We start from the raw sequence: 21040 nt of genomic DNA on the forward strand, positions 1-21040 counted from the left end.
TCTGAATTCAACTTCCCGCAAGTTCCTGGAAGCTAAGCATTGTATGAGATTGTGAGATCTCTGCTTTTTTATGCCTCCCCACTGCTGCCTACTCTGCCAAATTTGTGTGGTGTGTGTGTGTGTGTGTGTGTGTGTGTGTGTCTGTGTGTGTGTGTGTGTCTGTGTGTGTCTGTGTGTCTGTGTGTGTCTGTGTGTCTGTCTGTCTGTCTTCAGGGTTGGTGTGAGGGGGGGAAGTTGTCAAAAAGATTTATTTTTTTGTCGTGGCTTTTCCAGATTCCAGTTTTTGTTGTTAGAAGTCTATCTGTTTTATATCTGGCACCAGCAAAAACTGTCTGTGGAAGGTCCATACCTAAATTATGCAGTTGTTCCCAGGTGTAAAAGTAGAAGCCAACAGATGTTCTGTCTCTTCTTTTGGGCTCTATCTAATTCCATTGTACATTTTGTCCTAAAAAGGCAGTACCAAAAAACTACATGTTTCTTTACTTTTTCTCTCTAGCTTTTTATTTGGAAAAATTAATGTGCACATTGTTCTAGATTCACTTCATTTGCCAATTGTAATATTTTCCCACATTTGCTCTCTCTCTCTTATACATGCTCCTACACACCACAGACGTTTTTCTAATCCATTTAAACTAAGTGCAGACATGATGACATATATTTATGTTAAATTAATTCCTAAAGATTTTGTGGGTTTTTTGGGTACTATTCTCTGCCTTTGATATGTCCCCATTTGTCTTTGAACATATCCTTTCTGGAAAAAAAAAAAAAAAGGTGTTACAGGATCACCTTGCATTTTTCTTATCTCCAGATGTGGAATCCACTGTTTTCTTTAATTTTTTTTATTTAAAACAAAATTTTTTTTAATGTTTATTTATTTTTGAGAGAGAGGGAGAGTGTGAGTGGGAGAGGGGCAGAGAGAGAGAAGGAGACACAGAGTCCGAAGCAGACTCCAGGCTCTGAGATGTCAGCACAGAGCCTGATGCGGGGCTCCAACACACGAATGGTGAGATCACAACCTGAGCTGAAGTCAGACACTTAACCGACTGAGCCATCCGGGCGCCCCCTTTTAAAATTTTTGTAATGTTTATTTGTGTGTGTGTGAGAGAGAGAGAGAGCGAGCCTGAGCACTGGAGGGGCAAAGAGAAAGAAAAATTCCCAACCAGGCTCCACGCTGCCAGCACAGAGCCCAATGTGGGGCTCAAACTCATGAACTATGAGATCATGGCCTGAGCTGAAATCAAACTCCAGACATTTAATTGACTGAGCCACCCAGCTGCCCCAAATCCACTGTTTTCTAAGGAACCTTGGACGCTTTTAGTGGAAAATGATATTTATTTATTTATTTTTAAATGTTTATTTATTTTGAGAGAGGGAGAACAGGGGAGGTGCAGATAGAGGGAGAGAGAGAGCATCCCAAGCAGGCTGTGCACCATCAACACAGAGCCCGATGCAGGGCTCAAACCCACAAACTGTGAGATCATGACCTGAACTGAAACCAAGAGTCAGTCACTTACACGACTGAGCCACCCAGGCACCCCAAATGGTATTTAGAGACCACAAGCAGGGTCCTTGCTGAACTCACTGGTACTAGGGTGTAATTACTTTTAGCTCTTTTCAGCAGAAGGCTAGTAAATATGCTTTTAAAAAATCATTAATTCCTACTGATTCCTCCAATAATTATTTTAGGGTTCTTCTTTACTTTCCCCCACTCCATATTTGTATCTTCCTCTTTCCCCCAATTTAAATAAATTTACTTATTTGCTTTATTCTATAATATACAAGAAGTAGTTTCAGAATTAGTACACTAATCCTGTTACCAATAATGAATTTGCTAGTAAGACTCAAGATTTTTTTGCAATTCTTTTTCTTGCAAGAGTATCTTCTAACGTTATACAGTCAGTTCAAAAATTAAACATTCAGAAGTGACTTGAATTATTTTTCTCTATGTTATTTTGATAATACAATTAAAATCACTTATAGTTTATACTGCCTTTATATCTTGACTAATACTTTCATACTATAGACAGAATTCTGATTCTTGATCACTTTGAGAGGTATAGTTTACAACCACATGGTAAAGGAGATATATTGTTAGAATATTGTCAGATAATATTTTCTATTTTAAATGAGTAAGAAATGGTCAAGTTTGGGTCATTGCAGCAATAGATGGAGGCATGAAGATGTGATTCAATGCTTTTCCAACAAAGTTTACAGATTTCACAGATGTATACTGATATCCTGAAAGTTCAGAGACAAAAAAGATAATTTTCTTTTCATAGAATCAGCAGAAATTCTTTGTTAAGGTAGTAAAACTTAATACTAGCAATTATATATTACTGCCACATTAATTCTTGTGTGAGCCAAAATTGTGTTACAAATTCAAATTGATTTATATGACTGGTTAATTGGTCAGCATATCATTACGTGGTACAGAAAGAGACAAAAATTCCAAGAAAGGTACCTGGCTTATTATCAAGGTGCTACACCATCAGCCAGCCACACAAAGCCCACTCCGAGCTAAAGGTCTTCCTAAATAGTGGTACTGCCCTAAGTAACATCAAAGAGATGTTCAAATTGTGGCTGTTACTCCTAGCATTTTTTATGGTTAGCATCTGAGGAATAGAATTTTTTTTTAAGTTTATTTTTTTGAGAGAGAGAGAGTGAGAGCATGTGAGTGAGGGAGAGATAGAGAGAGGGAGAGAGAATCTCAAGCAGGTTCTGTGTTGTCAGCGCAGAGCCCAGACCCAAGCTGAAATCAAGAGTTGGATGCTTAACCAACTGAGCCACCCAGGTGCCCCAGGAATAGTATTTTTAAACCTGTACCGTTCTCTGCAGGAAAGTAGCCAAACCCATGGGGGCCAGAAATCTTTTTTTGGAAGCAGTTTTAAGTGCAGGGTTTAACACAATATTATAATGAACAGTAAGCAATATAAAGCAATGTTATAGCTAACATTGTGGTGCAGCATTCAGAAGGGGGATAATTTATTGTAAACCTAGACATTATACCAACAATAATTTATGACTAATCCTACAAATATCAGTTCTGGCCAAAACTCTTAGAACAAGCCTTAAACACGATCTTTCTGATATTAACTAATTTATAATTCAGGAGTTAGTTATTCTCCTATTTAGTTTTACATTATGAAGAGAAGTAGATTAGATTATGCTAGATCTCTAATAGTATAAGTAAGCCATTTGAAAATAGAGCTTGACAGGGGCGCCTGGGTGGCTCAGTCGGTTGAGCGGCCGACTTCGGCTCAGGTCATGATCTCGTGGTCTGTGAGTTCGAGCCCCGCGTCGGGCTCTCAGAGCCTGGAGCCTGTTTCAGATTCTGTGTCTCCCTCTCTCTGACCCTCCCCCGTTCATGCTCTGTCTCTCTCTGTCTCAAAAACAAATAAACGTTAAAAAAAAAAAAATTAAAAAAAAAAAAGAAAACAGAGCTTGACAAATGAAGCTGCCTACTGCTGAAATTCCTGGGTTTTTGATTCTTGAGTAGATGATTTGAAATTCAGGCTTTCCTAAGCAGAAAATCGGAGCTGTTGTTGTCAATACCTGGGCCGTATCATGGTGCAGCATTATTTAGTGCTTCGAAATGTGTGCCAGAAATTATATACTATAAGAGGACAGTTTAAAGAAACAGATTTTCATTGAGTTCATTTTCATAATTCAGGAGTTTCTTGTATTTTGTCTGAGTGTGCGTAACACAGTGTGTAACCCCATGTGAAGGAACTCACACGTTTATTCCCTTCTATAATTCCTAAATTTCACAGTGATGCCTTTAGAAGGCATTTTGAACTATCATCCTATGTAGAGAACTGTATTATAATTAGAGGAAAATACTTACTTGTTGAGACTTAAGGTCTGATTGAAGCAAACCTGTGTACTATTTTCAAATTACTTGGGGTCATCTGGACCAGCAGTTATGTTTGTACCAGATCTAGTAAAGCACATGGTGTCATTGGAGAAGCAATAAGCACTTTCCCATACGTTTGCATTCATTCACTCTTAACTTTGTAGAGGCAGATGACCTTGCTCTTTGTTTCAGTTCTGTAATTTGGCCTTCTCATCCTACGTTTTACAAGGGATGTAATTGAGTTTTAGAGAATTGAGCGACTTCAGCTAGTAAAGGAAATGAATTTCTAAGAGATGGCACCATAGTTGAATTTGGGTAATAAAATAAACGTAGGTAAACAGTCTGAATGGAGAAAATTCTCAAATTGTGAATTACATAGTTTAAATATTTTCTTCTTGGTTTTTGCACAGAGATTGATAGCTTTATAAAGTATGGTTATATATCTCTACTATCAATCATACTGAAATTTCTAATTAATTTGGTAAACTAACAGATTTTTTAAATTGCCTTCCAGTAACAATAAATATGCATTTTAAAAAGACTTTTTCAATCTTTTCAGAATTCTCTTGTGTGTATAGTTTATTTATAAATAGGTATCTATGTTAAATTTCATAGAGGATGGTGAATTTTGTTTAAAAAGAGAAGTAAATTGGCTCAAATTTTCTATAGCAGTAGTGGAAATATCTAATAGTCTGAGGCAGAGCTAAAATAAAGGAAAGGTTTATTTCCTTTATTCACTGTGGTCTTTGTAATTCCATGTAGTCTTTAAAGTAACTCTGCTTGGAGCACCTGGCTGACTCCTTTGGTAGAGCATGTGACTCTTACTCTCGGGGTTGTGAGTTCAAGCCCCACGCTGGGTGTAGAGAGTACTTAAAAAATAAAAAAAATAAAAAAATCTTAAAAAAATAAAATTAAGTAAATCTGCTTGACTTGAAAGATGTAATGATTTCATCTAGTGTGAGTAGCTTAATAGTAGTAAAATCAGATTGTTTATATGTCATTCAGTATAGTTTTCCTTTAATTGAAAGATAGACTTATTAATACATTTCATATAGATGCAGAAAAATGATAAGAGTACTAAAACTGGGATGGAACATTATTTATTTATGTCCAAAGTGAGTTCTTTAGTAGAGTTGGTACATTACATTTTAGGATTTGTTATTTTTTATTTGATCCCCTCTGCCACTTTTAAATATTTTGCAGCCAAGGGTAGCTTGGGCAAAGAAAAAGTAAAAACAGAAATGGAATGCTGCCCACCCGCCCTCCCCCCACTTTTTTGTAAAGCAACATTGTGCATAAAAATACTGACATTGATAACTACGAAGAGTTTTGAAGTATTGGTTATGGATAGTTTTGCTGAAATTCAAGTGGAAGAAGACAAACTAAACAGGTTTCCACCACCAATTCAAAATGAAACGTTTTTCATTTTGGCAGAACATTTTCTTGCTCGTGCTTTCCCCACTTTCCTTTTAGGCTGTAGTTGAAGTCTGTTGGTATTTGTTGTTGACAATTCATGTTACTATTTCACAAGATCTTACGCCATGTGTGTCCCCCTCTCAATAATGTTTCGCTTCTCATTTTTCAGTTTTGCTGTTGGTGGAAAACCTAGCAGCTTGTTTTCCAACATACCATTTAAATTATGTGTGAAAAAAAACTTTTTTTGTGTTCGTAAATAGCTGCTTTCGATTAGTATGTCTTACTTAACACATTCAACAGACAGACCATACACTATGAATTTTGTTTTTAGTGCACACGTGTGATGTGGACACCACCTCTCCGCGAAAGCTTCTCCTATCCGTTCCTTGTACTTCAGATGTTGCTTGTGACTCACATTCTCAGGTAACTTTGACTTCTCCTTAGGTCTAATTTGTTTGTTTTGCATTGAATAACTTAAGCTAGAATTTTTTAAGCTTCCATAATAAAAACAGTCAATGGAATGAAATAATTAAGACGATGCCATTGCTAGGTTGAATCCATGGTTATTTTAAGTGTATACCTTCAAAATATTTAGCACCAAAAACATTTTCTTCAGCTGCCTTCCAGTCTTCTCCCTTTTTCCTCTCTCCTCTCCTCTCCTCTCCTCTCCTCTCCTCTCCTCTCCTCTCCTCTCCTCTCCTCTCCTCTCCTCTCCCCTCCCCTCCCCTCCCCTCCCCTCCCCCCTCTCTCCCCTCCCCTCCCCCCTCTCTCCCCTCCCCTCCCCTCCCCTCCCCTCTCCCCTCCCCTCCCCTCCCCTCCCCTCTCCCCTCCCCTCTCCCCTTCCCTCCCCTCCCCTCTCCCCTCCCCTCCCCTCCCCTCTCCCCTCCCCTCCCTTCTCCTCTCTCCTCTCTCCTCTCCTCTCCTCTCCTCCCCTCTCCCCTCCCCTCCCCTCCCCTCCCCTCTCCCCTCCCCTCCCTTCTCCTCTCTCCTCTCTCCTCTCCTCTCCTCCCCTCTCCCCTCCCCTCCCCTCCCCTCCCCTCTCCTCTCTCCTCTCTCCCCTCCCCTCCCCTCCCCTCCCCTCCCCTCCCCTCCCCTCTCCTCTCTCCTCCCCTCCCCTCCCCTCCCCCCTCCCCTCCCCTCCCTTATCCTCTCTCCTCTCTCCTCTCTCCTCTCTCCTCTCCTCTCCTCTCCTCTCCTCTCCTCTCCTCTCCTCTCCTCTCCTCTCCTCTCCTCTCCTCTCCTTTCTCCCCTCTCCTCTCCTCTCCTCCCGCCCCTTGCCCCTCTCCCCTCGCCCCTCGCCCCTCTCCCCTCTCCCCTCTCCCCTCATAGATTTTCCCTCTGCTCAGCCCATATTCGGAATTCAATTTATCTGCAGAATACTTAGCACTTAGAATATGCTACTTTTTTATACACATCTTCTGACTCTCCAAATGAAGCTATTGGGATGGAGCATTAAATATGTTTGATTATAAATTCGCCAAAATACAGTTTGAAAAAATTCAATGGATATACTGACCCAACTGCCCTTTCTCTCTGGCAAGCTTTGTTTTGTTCATGGAAAGGTGTTGGAATTGAGTGTCAGGGAGTATAATTTCTAACCCATATGTTCATTTCATGTCTGGTTTATGTTATAACCAGATTATGTTTAGGGATACTAATTTGCAGCATTTCGGGGCCATGCTAGAATATCTCGTGGTTAAACTTACTCATATTTATTTTATCTTCCCAAGGGCTACAAAACTTTATAGAGGAAGCCTGATTGCACTCTGCATTTCCAATGTATTTTTCATGCTTCCATGGCAGTTTGCTCAGTTCGTGCTTCTTACTCAGGTACGGTGCTTACAGTTTTAAATGGAATTAAGCTCAGTGTGTTTGATTATGTATACTCGTGTAAAATTATAGAACTGAGATATTACATGATTCTAAGTCCTAAAATGTTTTTTAGTTAATACTTTTAAAGAAAGTTCAAGATAGGGAAATATGTAACATTTATGTATTAGTGAGTGCTCCTTATTGACTTACTAGTGGAGTGCCTTTATTGAACTCAAACTGAAGAGCCTACTCATATTTGTTATTCGTTGTTGCTAGTGTGCTTAAAAGAGGACCAGCGCTAAAACTTTAAGTATTTCTCTTAAATAAATGTACTTCTTTTATGAATAACGCTGCACATTCTTACCCAGAGCATAAATGCACGCAGGATAACATAGGACAGAGAGCAAAACAGTTCTTATTTATAGAGCTCCCCCACCAATCTATAATTTATCATTTTTCTGTGCATTCTTGCCCCCTTCTCCCTTCAAATAGAAGTATATGAAGCAAGGGGAAGGTGCTTGCTGAGAGAGGGAGTGAATTGTGGGTGGTCTCTCCCTATGCTGCTCCCCGCCCCCAGCTACTTCTGCTCCCTCATTGTGCTTGCCATCTTCCTATTCATATAAAGCAGATTAAGAGTTGCTTTGTAATCTTGGAAATGTCTTGCTTGAGATATGAAGTAAGACCTGGGTTTGATTCCTAACTCTGTCCACTAGCCGCTTGACTTAGACAAACTGCTTAACTTTGCTTAGTTTCAGTTTTCTCCGTTGTGAGATAGAGAAAATGAAAGAACCTACTTTATTGGGTTAGGATCAGATGAGGGAATGTATATTAGACTTAACACATTGCTGGTACTTAGCAAGATGCCAGTAAGGTCAGCTGCTTTTATCATTATTTTTTAAAAAGAGGCTCTATTTGTACTTCATTCTTTCTTTGATCTTACCTTTTAGGCTCCCTTGTTTCCTTTAGCTTGGTGACATTTTAAATGTGTCTGCTTAAATATGTCCCTGAGAGACACTCCTTAAGAGTCTACCCTTGTAGGCCTGCTGTGTATTGCTTGGCTCTGGGTTGGAAAGGGAGAGTTCCCGTTGCTTCCAGCTAGGGGTGCTAACCTGCGTTGTTGTTTTTTTTTGGGGGGGGGCGGTGAGTGGGGGAAGGCGTTGCACAGAGTGAGGGGCTTATGTTGAATAACGAGGCACACTTCCTCCCAGTTACCATGTCATATTAGTCTCATCCTCAGGCAATGCAGTGTTCCCCTTGGGTAAATCCCTGGTAAAGGGAAATCTTGTTTTTCTTGCTAATGAGAAAATTTGTTGTATATCATTTTGGAGATAAATAACTTGATGAATGAAATTTTAAGTTCTGTGTTGAAGCATTCAGCCACTTTACAGCTCATTTGTACCATGTTTGTGTGGTAGGGGAAGCATGGAATTTAATCTGAGTTGCTTTCTCCATGAAGAAGGGTGGAGAGTCATTGTTTGACCGAGTAACTATATTTTATGAAGAGGTACATTGTTATCATTTAATCAATTAATTCATCTAAATAACTCCAGTACTCCTTGAATTCTTGGTAAATATATATGCAGGTTTCTTCAAAACTGTGAAGAAAGTTAAAAGTAGTGAAAATTATCCTTCTAATTTGAAATTTGATAAATTTGATTATAACAAGTACTTGAATATTTATATGAAAGAGAACACTAATGGAGATTCTTGTAAAGAGTGACTAATAAGCAGAACTTAATGCATTTTTTTTTATTTTTATTATTTTTTTTTTAATTTTTTTTTCAACGTTTTTTATTTATTTTTGGGACAGAGAGAGACAGAGCATGAACGGGGGAGGGGCAGAGAGAGAGGGAGACACAGCATCGGAAACAGGCTCCAGGCTCTGAGCCATCAGCCCAGAGCCCGACGCGGGGCTCGAACTCACGGACCGCGAGGCTCGAACTCACGGACCGCGAGATCGTGACCTGGCTGAAGTCGGACGCTTAACCGACTGCGCCACCCAGGCACCCCAGAACTTGATGCATTTTTACACACACACTCATTACATGATTACTTTTGAATTCAATGTACCTTTCCCAATTATGTATTAATTATCATTACATTATAATTAAATTTTATATTTTTTGATTGGGCAAGGCACTTTGTAATTGTACATGTTGACAGTAGAGTCACCCTGACATTATAATGAGTATTGTGTTGAATAATCCACAAAGTAGAAAATTTACATGGTTATGTAAGACAGCTGTGTATGGAAGGAAAAACATCAATATTTGCTATATTTATATATTGACCATATTCAATAGTAAATTGGCAGGTAAGAGAGAAACTAAAGAATTTCCTTTTAATATAAATACAAATCAAAGTGAGAAAAAACAAAAAATAATCTTTTTTTCATTCTTATAGTTATTCATTATGTATGTAATTTTTATTTATAATTTAACTTCTTCTTAAATTTCAGATTGCATCATTATTTGCAGTATATGTTGTGGGATACATTGATGTATGCAAATTACGGAAGATCATTTATATACACATGGTAATGGTTTAAATTTTTTGTTTTTCGATTTACTTTGACCTTAAACTCCTTGTTACTATTTGTTATACACATGGTTGAAACTCATAATAGGATTCCATAACTAAAAAAAGTGTCATTCAAATATTGTGATATGATTAACAGACCATGTTTTAAAATAGGCCACCCAGAAAATTTTAATTTGGGTCATGTTATCTGGTTTGAGATTGTGCCTGACTTGCTACAAGTAAGAGAGAATTCGTGAGAGAGAAACATAGAATGGTGTATTATCCAGGAGCCTTCTGTTAAAATGAAGTGGAATGTTCATTTCTGAGCACCAACTATCCAGGCATGTGGGTTGTACCTGAGACTAGAACTACACAGATCCCAGCATCCATGTTAATCACATTCTGGGAGAATGGGGAATGCGAGAGCACAGAGGGTAAATAATGAACACAGTAAATGGACAAAGTATATAGTATTAGAAGGTGACACAGGACTGTAGAAAAAAAGAAAAGAACAAATCAAGGTACCTCAGGGCGATCAGGAGTGCCAGTCTTTTTTTTTTTTTTTTTTTTTTTTTTAATTTTTAATATAATTTATTGTAAATTGGCTTACATACAACACCCGGTGCTCATCCCAACAAGTGCCCTCCTCGATGCCCATCACCCATTTTCCCCTCTCCCCTACCCACCCCCCCATCCACCCTCAGTTTGTTCTCTGTATTTAAGAGTCTCTTATGGTTTGCCTCCCTCCCTCTCTGTAAATATTTTTTTTTTCCCTTCCCTTCCCTAATGGTATTCTATTAAGTTTCTCAAGGTCCACATATGAGTAAAAACATATGATATCTGTCCTTCTCTGACTGACTTATTTCACTCAGCATAATACCTTCCAGTTCCATCCACATTGCTGCAAATGGCCAGATTTCATTCTTTCTCATTGCCAAGTAATATTCCATTGTATATATAAACCACATCTTCTTTATCCATTCATCAGTTGATGGACATTTAGGCTCTTTCCATAATTTGGCTATTGTTGAGAGTGCTGCTTTAAACATTGGGGTACAAGTGCCCCTATGCATCAGTACTCCTGTATCCCTTGGGTAAATTCCTAGTAGTGCTATTGCTGGGTCATAGGGTAGTTCTCTATTTTTAATTTTTTCAGGAGTGCCAGTCTTAGGTGGTGGGAGATTAAGATATCAAGTAAGTAGTTAGGGCAGGTCTTTAGGGAGAAGAGGAGAGGAAAGCAAAGATTGGAAGGAGAGGGAGTTAGCTAAGTAGATGTCATGGAACAGTTAGAACAAAGGTCCTAAGACGCTGGATGGTTTATTTTGATGAATGTTTATTCTTCAAGAGTATCTGTCATTGTCACTAATTTTTAAAATTTAATGTTTTCTTTTCACTATAATTTTGATGTTATTATAATATGCCATTATTGTTTTTTATTCTCTATAAAAGGACATTATAATATATAGGAAAGTTTTGAGTAAAGTTGTAAAATTAACAAGCATGAGCCCATCCTCTAACTGAAAAATAGAACCGTCATTACTTGGAAATCCTTGTGTGCCCTAGATACATCCCCCTCACTTCTCCTAGGGATAATCAGTCTCCTGACTTGTTAAATTATAACTAACTTGCTTTTCTTGGTGACTTTACCTTTTATGTATTCCTGAATAATATACCCTTTTTATTATAGGTTAGTATTGTTTTTAAGGTTTGTAAAAATGGTATCTGTTTATGAGACTTACATTTTTACTTAGGTTTCTGAGATTTTGATGTTACTGGAGTTCAGACATTTTCTTTGCTTTGCACTTTCCATTGTATAAACAAAGCACAATTTATTTACCCATTTTCTTGTTGAAAGACATTTAGGTTTTTTCCTCTTCTTTTTTCTTTTATGAATAATGCTGTATATTGTCACGTGTACCTCCTGAGGCATATATATTAAGAATTTCTCTAGGGTATTTACCTAACAGTAGAACTCCTGGGCGGTAAATTATATACATGTTCATCTTTTTAATTTAATCCTGTATTGTTTTTCAAAAATGATTAGACTACCTCAAACAGTAATGGATAATATATAGCTCATATTATTGTACATCCTTTTTATATTTTGTCTTTCGGGTGAGTATAAAATGGTATCTTATGGCCTTAATTTGCATTTTCCCTGATTGTCAATAAAGCCAAAGATCTTTTCGTGTGTTTATGGGCCCTTTGTGCTTCCTTTTTTGTGACGTTCCTATTCAAATCTCTTACCACTTTCTCTCTTATGGCCAAGAGAAAATGGCATCTGTTTTATTCACTGCAGTATAATCCACCATTTTCATTATTTATTTTTATGCTTTTATGCTTAACTTGTTCCTGATTTGGCCAGCTATGTAAAGCTGGCTTCTTTGTCTTTCTAACATGTCCTCAGGCTTTGAGCACCTCTTAAAAGAAATTAATAAAAGCTAAGTTTCATCAAATGCTTTTCTAAAGTGTCTGTCTAGATGATACTGTGTATATTTCCCTCTAATATGTTACTGTGGTAAATTATATTAATTGATATTATACAGCAAGAAACCTTGCTTTTATGGACTAAACACAATTTTTATATATTACTGGATTCATTTTGCTCTTCATGAATTTTTTAAATCTCTTTTTTTATCTCTTTTTAAATCTCTTCGTGAATGGGATTAGACAGTAATTATCCTTTTGTTACACTTGCCTTTTTTCCCCCCAAACTGTTTGATATCATTTTTTGTTTTTTTTTTGTTTTTTGTTTTTTGTTTTTACATTGCAGCAAAAATCAGAATAATTGTGTAGGGGCACATGGGTGGCTCAGTCGGTTACATGTCCAACTCTTGATTTCCATTCAGGTCATGATCTCAAGTTCGTGGGATCGAGCCCTATGTCTGTCTCTGCTCTGACAGGGTGGAGCCTACTTAGGATTCTTTCTCTGACCCTCCCCTGCTCGCCTAGTCTCTCTCTCTCTCAAAATAAATAAACATTTAAAAAAATAATTAGCATTTAGAGTTGGTCAGTCACACGGTCACACAGGTGACTATGGGTAAGGTGTTTGACTCAATTACAGTTAAAAAAGTACTAACATTACTCAGGTTTATTTGTAGTAGAACCTGTCTTGGGTGAATGGTATATGGTTTATGATGTGACTTACTAACTACGGAACTAGTTTCTTACTGTGAAATACCTTCTTTCGTTATCACTTTACAAGTTCCTAAATCCCTATAGTTATATAAAGGAAAATAAATAATTATTTCCAAACAGAAATTTTTTCCATGTTTTTATTGTGGTAAAATATACATAATGTAACATTCACTATCTTAATCTTTTTAAGTGTACCCATCAGTGGTATTAAGTATATTCACATTGTTATGCACCCATTACCACCATCTCTCAAACTTTTTTCATCTTTCGAGATAGAATCTCTATACCCATTAAACAATAATTACCTATTCCCCTTCTTCCCCTCCAGCTCCTGGAAACCCCCATTCTGCTTTCTATGTCTATGATTTTAACTGTGCCAGTTATTTTTTTCTTAACGTGTTATTTTACTTAGCATGATGTGTTCCAGATCCATCCACGTTGATGCAAATGGAAGGATTTCCTTTTTTTATGGATGAATAATTTTTGCATTGTGTGTGTGTATGTGTGTGTGTGTGTATGCACACACATCACAATTTCAATATCTATTTATTCATTGATGCAAACTTAGGTTATTTCCATGTCTTGGCTCTTATGAATAAGGCTGCAGTGAATATGGGAGTACAGATACCTCTTTGAGATCCTGTTTTCATTTTCTTTCTTTGGGATTGCTGGATCATATGGTCGTTCTGCTTTTAATTTCCTAAGAAACCTCCATACTATCTTCCATAGTGGCTGTACCAATTTACATTCCCACCAACAGAAAACAAGGGTTCCTTTTTTCCACATCCTCTTCGACACTTATCTCTTGTCTTTTTTATAATAGTCATTCTAACAGGTGTAAGGTGATGTTCATTGTGGTTTTGTTTTGCATTTACCTAATGATTAGTGATGTTGAGCAACTTTTATATCTGTGGGCCATTTGTATGTTTTCCTTAGAAAAATGTCTGTTCAGGTCTTCTGCCCATATTTAATCAGATTATGTGGGCTTTTGGGTTTCTTTGACTATTGAGTTGTAAAAACTTACATATTTTGAATATTAACTCTGCTAGATGGTTTGCAAATATTTTCTCTCATTCTGTAAGTTGCTTCTTCATATTGTTGATCATTTCTTTTGCTATGCAGAAGCTTTTTAGGTTGATATAGTTTCGCTTGTTTATTTTGCTTTTGTTGCCTATGCTTTTGAACTCGTGCAGGACTGTTTGTGTCTCGATGGGTAGCCGCTGTTGAGGTAAGAGCTGAAATGGACTCAAATTAACTCAATTTCCCATTGAAGAGTTCTCCTGGAAGTTGTAACTCTTAAGAGACTCCCGAGTTCCAGAACAGTTCCATCAGACAGATTTGGCCAGTGCAGTTGTTATTTAGGTGAGCAGACCTGCTATTCTCCCAGAATGCTCCAGCCACACTTGATGGTTTTTTATATCAGATTTATTCTAGCCCCATAGAATTTAATTGTAAGTTGTCTCTGCCTTTTCTTTCTGTGGTAGATTTTATTTAAGATTGGAAGGAATATTCCCTGAAAGTTTGGTGATATTGCCTATTAAACTCTATGGACCTGTTGTTTTCTTTGTGGACAGATTTTAAATTACTGATCTAACTTGTTTCATGATAATAAGACAGTTTAGATTTCTTTCTTGAATAGTTTTTTATAACTTTTGCATTGCTAGGAATTGTCCCATATCATCTAAGTTTTACAGTTCACTAACATAATGGGGCACCTGGGTAGCTCAGTCCGTTAAGCATCCTACTCTTGGTTTCAGCTCAGGTCATGATCTCATGGTTCATGAGGGCTCCTGCGTCAGCACGGAGCCTGCTTGGAATTCTTTCTGTCCCTCTCTCTCTGCTCCTCCCCTGCTTGCACTCGCTTGTGTGCTTTCTCTCTCTCAAAATAAATAAACTTAAAAAAAAAGTTCACTAACATAAGTCATTCACAGTGTTGTCTTATTTTTTTTTAACCTACTAAAAATACAGATACTCAAAAAAAGACAAATACTAAATAATTTGTAATAATCTCTATTCTGCACCTTTTAAGTTCTTAATTTTCTTGTTTTTTCAAATTTTCAAATTTTCAAAATTTTTCCCTCAAATTTGAATTCACTGATGTTTTTGAACAATGAGTTGTTTGTCAAACATTTCCTGGGTTCTAAGGATAGAGCAGTGAAAAAAAACAATAAAAAGAAAGAAACCCTTCCCTTCTAGAGCTGGTATTCTAAATTTTTTTTTAAATTTTTATTTATTTTTGAGAGAGAGAGACAGAGCGTGAACAGGGGAGGGGCAGAGAAAGGGAGACACAGAATCCGAAACAGGTTCCAGGCTCTGAGCTGTCAGCCCAGAGCCTGATGCGGGGCTTGAACTCACAAGCCATGAGATCATGACCTGAGCCAAAGTCGGATGCTTAACCGACGGAGCCACCCAGGCACCCCTGGACCTTGTGTTCTAGAGTACAAAGAAAGCAAATATGTAAGATAAACAACAATATGTTAGTTCCAAAGGTCTTAGGAAAAGAAAGCAGACAAAAAATGTGCTGAGTGTGTACTGGAGGTCAGAATTGAAAAGGGTGCAAAGATAAGGCCTAACTGAGAAGGTTACATAGAGATAGCTGAGGGAGTGGAGGTAGCGTCTGTTAGGTTAAGAGAGACAGCGGGTACGAAAGCTCTGAGATGGGGGTGTCCCCGGTATGTTCCTGCATGTCCAAGATATGGCTGGATTGGAGTGAGATGGGAAAGGTAATGTGAAATGAGGTTCCAGGTGTTAGTGGGGAAGGCCCTAGAAGTTCCGTAGGTGTTTGTAAGGCCTTTGGCTTTCCCTTAAAGTGACAATCAAAGCTTTTGGAGGGTTTGAGCAGGGAAGTGACCAGACTGGCTGCTGAGGTGGGAATGGATCGCAAATGTCTCTGCAGACCTTTAGGACCTCCTTTTTTAATACTGCCTTAATTTTTTTCTTGAATACCCTTGACATGGCTTTACCTGATTGTTGGTTATGAATCTGTTTATTCAAAGTGATGTTATTCTGCTAATTTTTGCCAGAATTGATTGGGAAAGTTTAGAATTAGTCTTAAATTTTAGCACTTATGGGAAAAAGATATTGTCATAAAATTTTGAGAATTTGGCTCCTTACCCATTTAGTAAGTGTATGTGAATAATGTACCATGAAAAGTTAAGTTCGTTCCAGGAATATGAGAAAGGTTTGACATTAGAAATTATATTAATATAATTTATCACATCAATATATTTTTAGAAGATCAACAATGTGATCACTTCCTGTGATGCTATAAAGGTATTTAATAAAAGTCAATATCTATTTCTTATTTTAAGATCGTAATCAAATGAAAATAGATGGAAATTTCATTGAAATTAAAAAAATTTTTTTAATGTTTATTTATTCAGAGAGAGACAGAGCATGAGCAGGGGAGGGGCGGAGAGAGAGGGAGACACAGAATCCGAAGCAGGCTCCAGGCTCTGAGCTGTCAGCACAGAGCCCAACACGGGGCTCGAACTCACAAACCGCGAGATCATGACCTGAGCCAAAGTCGGTCGCTCAACCGACTGAGCCACCCAGGTGCCCCTTCATTGACATTTTAAATATATACATATACTTCAAAAGCTAGTAGCATCACACAAAATGATGCATCAATAGAACTATTCCCATTAATGCCAGAAGCTTGACAGATAATGCCTATTGTCACTTTTATTACTTAATTTTGTTGAAAGAATATCAAACAATACAATTGATTAAAAAATAAGACTTTCAAAAATAAAGGGAAGACAAAGAAATATTATTTGCAGGTGATATGATTTTGAATACCTAAAAAAACCAAAGTTAATAAACTACTACTAGAAATAATAAAAGATTATATTCATTTCTGTATATTTACCATAATTTTTTTATGCAGTCAGAAAACATGATGAAAAAATATTCCTGATAGAATAGCAACAGAAATAATATACTTTGAAGTAAACTTAATATGCTGGATCTACATGAAGAAAATTTTATGCTCTGCTAATGAATAAGTATAGGAACACTTAGAGAAATGGAAGCAGTGTGGTATTTTTGGATCTAAAGATTCAACAGTTGACAGATTATAAATATGTGATATATATTATTGAATAAAACAGTTCTAATAAAAATGTCAGTTTTTTTGTTTTTTTTTAATTTTTTTTTTCAACGTTTATTTATTTTGGGGACAGAGAGAGACAGAGCATGAACGGGGGAGGGGCAGAGAGAGAGGGAGACACAGAATTGGAAACAGGCTCCAGGCTCCGAGCCGTCAGCCCAGAGCCCGACGCGGGGCTCGAACTCACAGACCGCGAGATCGTGACCTGGCTGAAGTCGGACGCTTAACCGACTGCGCCACCCAGGCGCCCCAAAAATGTCAGTTTTGAAACTTAAGCTGATTCTAAAATTCAGATAGAAATTCATATATATGGCTCAAAAAGAAAATTTCTAGAAGAAAACATGGATTATTTTATTTTTAAAGCTTTTCTGATAATGGAAGACCTAAAGGAAATGAATGATAAATTTGATGATCATAAAAATTTGGAAAACAATCATAATACAGAAATGCCACAAAGATAAAAATGAACTGGGAAAAATATTTACAGTATGTTTGTTTGATAAGGAGAGATTTTTTTCATAATATATAAAGAGAGCTCTTAAAGAAAATAACCCAGTAGAAAAATGGGCAGTAGGAATAAGTAATTCAGACACACAGTAACAAAAACAACAAACAGAAGAAAAGATGGTGCATCTACCCAGTATTAAAAGAATGGAAAAGTGAAATAATGAGGCAACATTTTTCTTATATTAGCTTGTCAAACAGGGGCATCTGGGTGGCTCCATCAGTTGACCGTCTGACTCTTGATTTCGGCTCAGGTCATGATCTCCTGGTTCGTGAGTTTGAGCCCCGAGTTGGGCTCTGCACTGAAAGCACGGAGACTGCTTGGGATTCTCTGTCTCCTTCTCTGCCTTTCCCCAGCTTGCATGTACACTCTCTGTCTCTGTCTCTGAATAAATAAACTTAAAAAAAAAAAAAAGATCATTCTCTCTGAATAACTTAAAAACTTAAAAAAAAAAAGATTGTCAAACATTTAAAAGAATTGGCAGGAGTGTCTATCAGCAGGAGCTCTGATATCCCATTGATGGAGGGTAAATTGGTACAATATTTTTTATGGCAATAAAAATAAAATAATTTATCTCACGAGTGTTGGACATGTATATAAGATATACACCTAAGGATGCTTATCATAGCGGTGTTTGCAACAGGAAAAGCAAAATAGCAGCAAAATAAAACTGGAAGGTACTTACCTGTTCAGCAGTAGTCATAGGACTGTTCGGTAAATTATGGAACCACTTAAGAGTGGTGTACTTTTTTCAGTTATTCATTGGAATGAATTAGATTGGTTTGGATTCATGGAAAGCTCTCGGAAACAAAGTCAGAGTAAAGCAAGCAGTAGCATAGCTTATGGGCCAAGTTTCCATTTGTGGTTTTTAAAAAATACAAACTGGAATTTGTACATGTGACTATGTGGAAGGATGCACAGGAAACTGTTGATGGTGGCGATCTTTTGGGTTTTGAAGTGTGGGATAGAACATGAGCTGCTTTCATTGTCTGTTCTCTTGTGAATGGTTTGAATTTCATCATGGGCATGTGCAATTTTAAGAATAAAAATCAGTGTTTTTTATGTGCATTAATTATATTTTTCTTGGATTTTTCCAGATTTCTCTTGCACTTTGTTTTGTTTTGATGTTTGGAAACTCAATGTTATTAACTTCTTATTATGCTTCCTCTTTGGTAATTATTTGGGTAAGTGCCTCTTAAGTATATGGCTGTTTTTGAAACTAATGACTGACCAGTTTTTTTAACCACTGGCTTGGGATTCATGAGTTATTTTCTGTAAGAATCACCTGAGCTGTTTTAATGAATTCATCTATATGTGATAGAGTATTCCAGTACTCACTTTTCAAACAGGAAAGAAACAAAAGAGTTAATACTGGAAAACATAGCCCCTTGCCTCATACCTCTACTTCTCTACTCTGCCCTTTCTCCTTCCTCGTCTTTTCTGTCACCTAAGTTTTGGTCCCAGGTTTCACTTGAGAAAGGTTTCACGCTTTCTTCTTGTTCTTGTTTCCTCCCCTCTTTGCAGTTTTTATCCTATTCCTACTCCACTCGCTAACCCCCCTTGCCTCCCTGTGGCACTTCGCAGTAGTCTCTCCTGGTTTTGCTGTGATCAGAGGTGTGGGGCCCTGGGTTCTCTTAGTTTTTTTTTTTTTTTCCTGTTCTATTTGTGTGAAATATTTAGATAGTTTCAGTCAGGTGATGATTCAGTTGTATTTTGCTAAGTCACTACGGAGAGCAGGTTTAGATTATTGGGAGACTGTCTGCTAGAATTAGAACAAATGGTGAAAGGTCGTCTAACTCCTTCTGCCACTTTTGGCAGGATGACCTTCTAAATATAAATCTTCCTAAATTTAAGGACTTCCAGAGGTGGGTATGCCTTTTTTATTCATGGATCTCACCATTATAATGTTTAGTGTACCTAAGAGGAAAAATACTATTCCTGTGTTTAAAAGTGCATGTGCTTTAGCATTAGGCTGCTTTCCTGAAGACAAAAGTGTATTGTACTCTCTTAATTGAAATATATTCTCTTTGAATAATTGTTTAAGTTACTCAGATTATTTTGGCTTTCTTGATTTCTAGAACTCATGAACAAATTGGGAACTTCCTATTTCTTTGCCCCATTTCACAAATAATACTTAAGATCCTTTTCCCCCAGAAATATGCCTCTTCCCACTCTGGACCACGCTACCCTTTTTCAGGTTGTGTGGCTCGAGTATACTTAGTTGCAGGTATAAGTAATTAGCATATGGTGATGCTGGGTTTTCAACAATGACAAAAAAAAAAATCACTAAGTGAGTTGCTGTAGTTTGAGATTAATGATAGTTCTTACAGTCAGTGAACTCTGTTTCTAATCAGGAAATGTTAACAGTGTACTCAGTTCTATATTTTACATGTGTGCACAGGCAAGTCCTTATCACTTATATTAAAGCACATGACTCTTGGTACTTGTATTCAGGTACCAATAAAATCTAACCTAAGTACATTTTACAGGAAACTTCTCTTCAGTTCAGTCCAGGACCCACAGTGTGTCAGGTTTCCTTTTAGCTGCTTGACACTGAGGTGTGTCTTAGGTATGAATTAAGTGTATTTATGTATATTTCCTATTTGGGTGTGTATAAAAATAAATGATGCCCACAGTTACAGAATATAGCGTATTTATGCATATTCAACTATAAACACTCATTTGCCTATTTTTATTTGTAGTTATCACTTTGAAACCTGAATCCTATCACCTGTTGTGTTCTCAGATATTCAGAAACTTCTGAAAAGATTTAATTTGGGTTCATGTATTTATTTATGTTTTGATCTGTAGCCGTACTTTTGCCAAGTTGCAAGTGCATTTAGCCCCCTATAGGTAATATACTTTGGGAGTCTGTTCATGTCCAGGAGAGAGTGAAGATTTGATAGAGGAGAAGTATTTGGTTGGTCCACTAAAAACTCATTTGTAGTTTATTCTAAGAGTTGATAATATTTAACTTAAGTAAAATTTTATGACTATAAGATACTGTCTAAAATTCTGAAATTATTATATACTTTATATATGTTATTATACTCTATTATATATTATATTGATTCTTAGGTAAATCAGAGATGTAAAATCAGTTGTAGAAATGTATGGTAATTTGTTTTCAATTTTACAAAGTCACTAACTAACCTAATCTACTTTGGATAAATAGAACTGTTGCTTAAAGTCATCCAATGCTATATGGAACATTGACAATGTGCTGAGTTTTAGATTCTAGAGAGTCTTATTATAAGTGGTTTTTGGTGCTTGAATTTATGTATATAAGTATTAACTGCATGCTGTGTTATTTTCTCCATGAAGGGTATACTGGAAATGAAACCACATTTCCTGAAAATGAATGTATCTGAACTTAGTTTATGGGTAAGAATCAATCTATTTGAATGTGTAAGTTTTTCCTTCTCTAAAATGTATCTTTGATTTTATGTTTTACTTTTAAGGAAATTATCTATTTTTATGTAATGCAAGATATCTAACAGCTTTATGACATAATTAGGGCTCAATTTTAATGGGCCAAATTGCCGTTTTCATGTGGCAAGTTAAAATTAATATTGGATAAGTGAAGAATTCTAGTTTTACTTATTTTATCACCCATGTTTGTTTCTGGGGAGCAGTGCGTGTGTAGAAACTGTTAGTACAAAGGGAATTTAACTGTAATTCCGTA

At 37.0% G+C, this 21040-nt stretch overlaps 1 protein-coding gene across 8 annotated transcripts in view; it reads left to right on the plus strand.

Annotated features, from left to right (window-relative positions):
- The window catches only part of DPY19L1 (dpy-19 like C-mannosyltransferase 1), a 105757-nt gene that overhangs the window by 54632 nt on the left and 30085 nt on the right, over positions 1-21040 (plus strand). For 7 of the 8 annotated variants that reach the window (XM_086692766.1, XM_086692746.1, XM_086692751.1 and 4 more), the window contains 5 exons: positions 5601-5692; positions 7000-7099; positions 9540-9617; positions 18453-18539; positions 20680-20739. In XM_086692766.1, coding sequence (XP_086548892.1) covers positions 5601-5692; positions 7000-7099; positions 9540-9617; positions 18453-18539; positions 20680-20739 — 417 coding nt within the window. The remainder of the gene's footprint in view (positions 1-5600; positions 5693-6999; positions 7100-9539; positions 9618-18452; positions 18540-20679; positions 20740-21040) is intronic. The other variant, XM_086692762.1, reaches the window with a different exon arrangement.

The sequence above is a fragment of the Puma concolor genome, chromosome A2 (assembly GCF_028749965.1).
Source record: "Puma concolor isolate L17-30 chromosome A2, mPumCon1.1.hap2, whole genome shotgun sequence".
NCBI classification, from domain to species: Eukaryota; Metazoa; Chordata; class Mammalia; order Carnivora; family Felidae; genus Puma; species Puma concolor.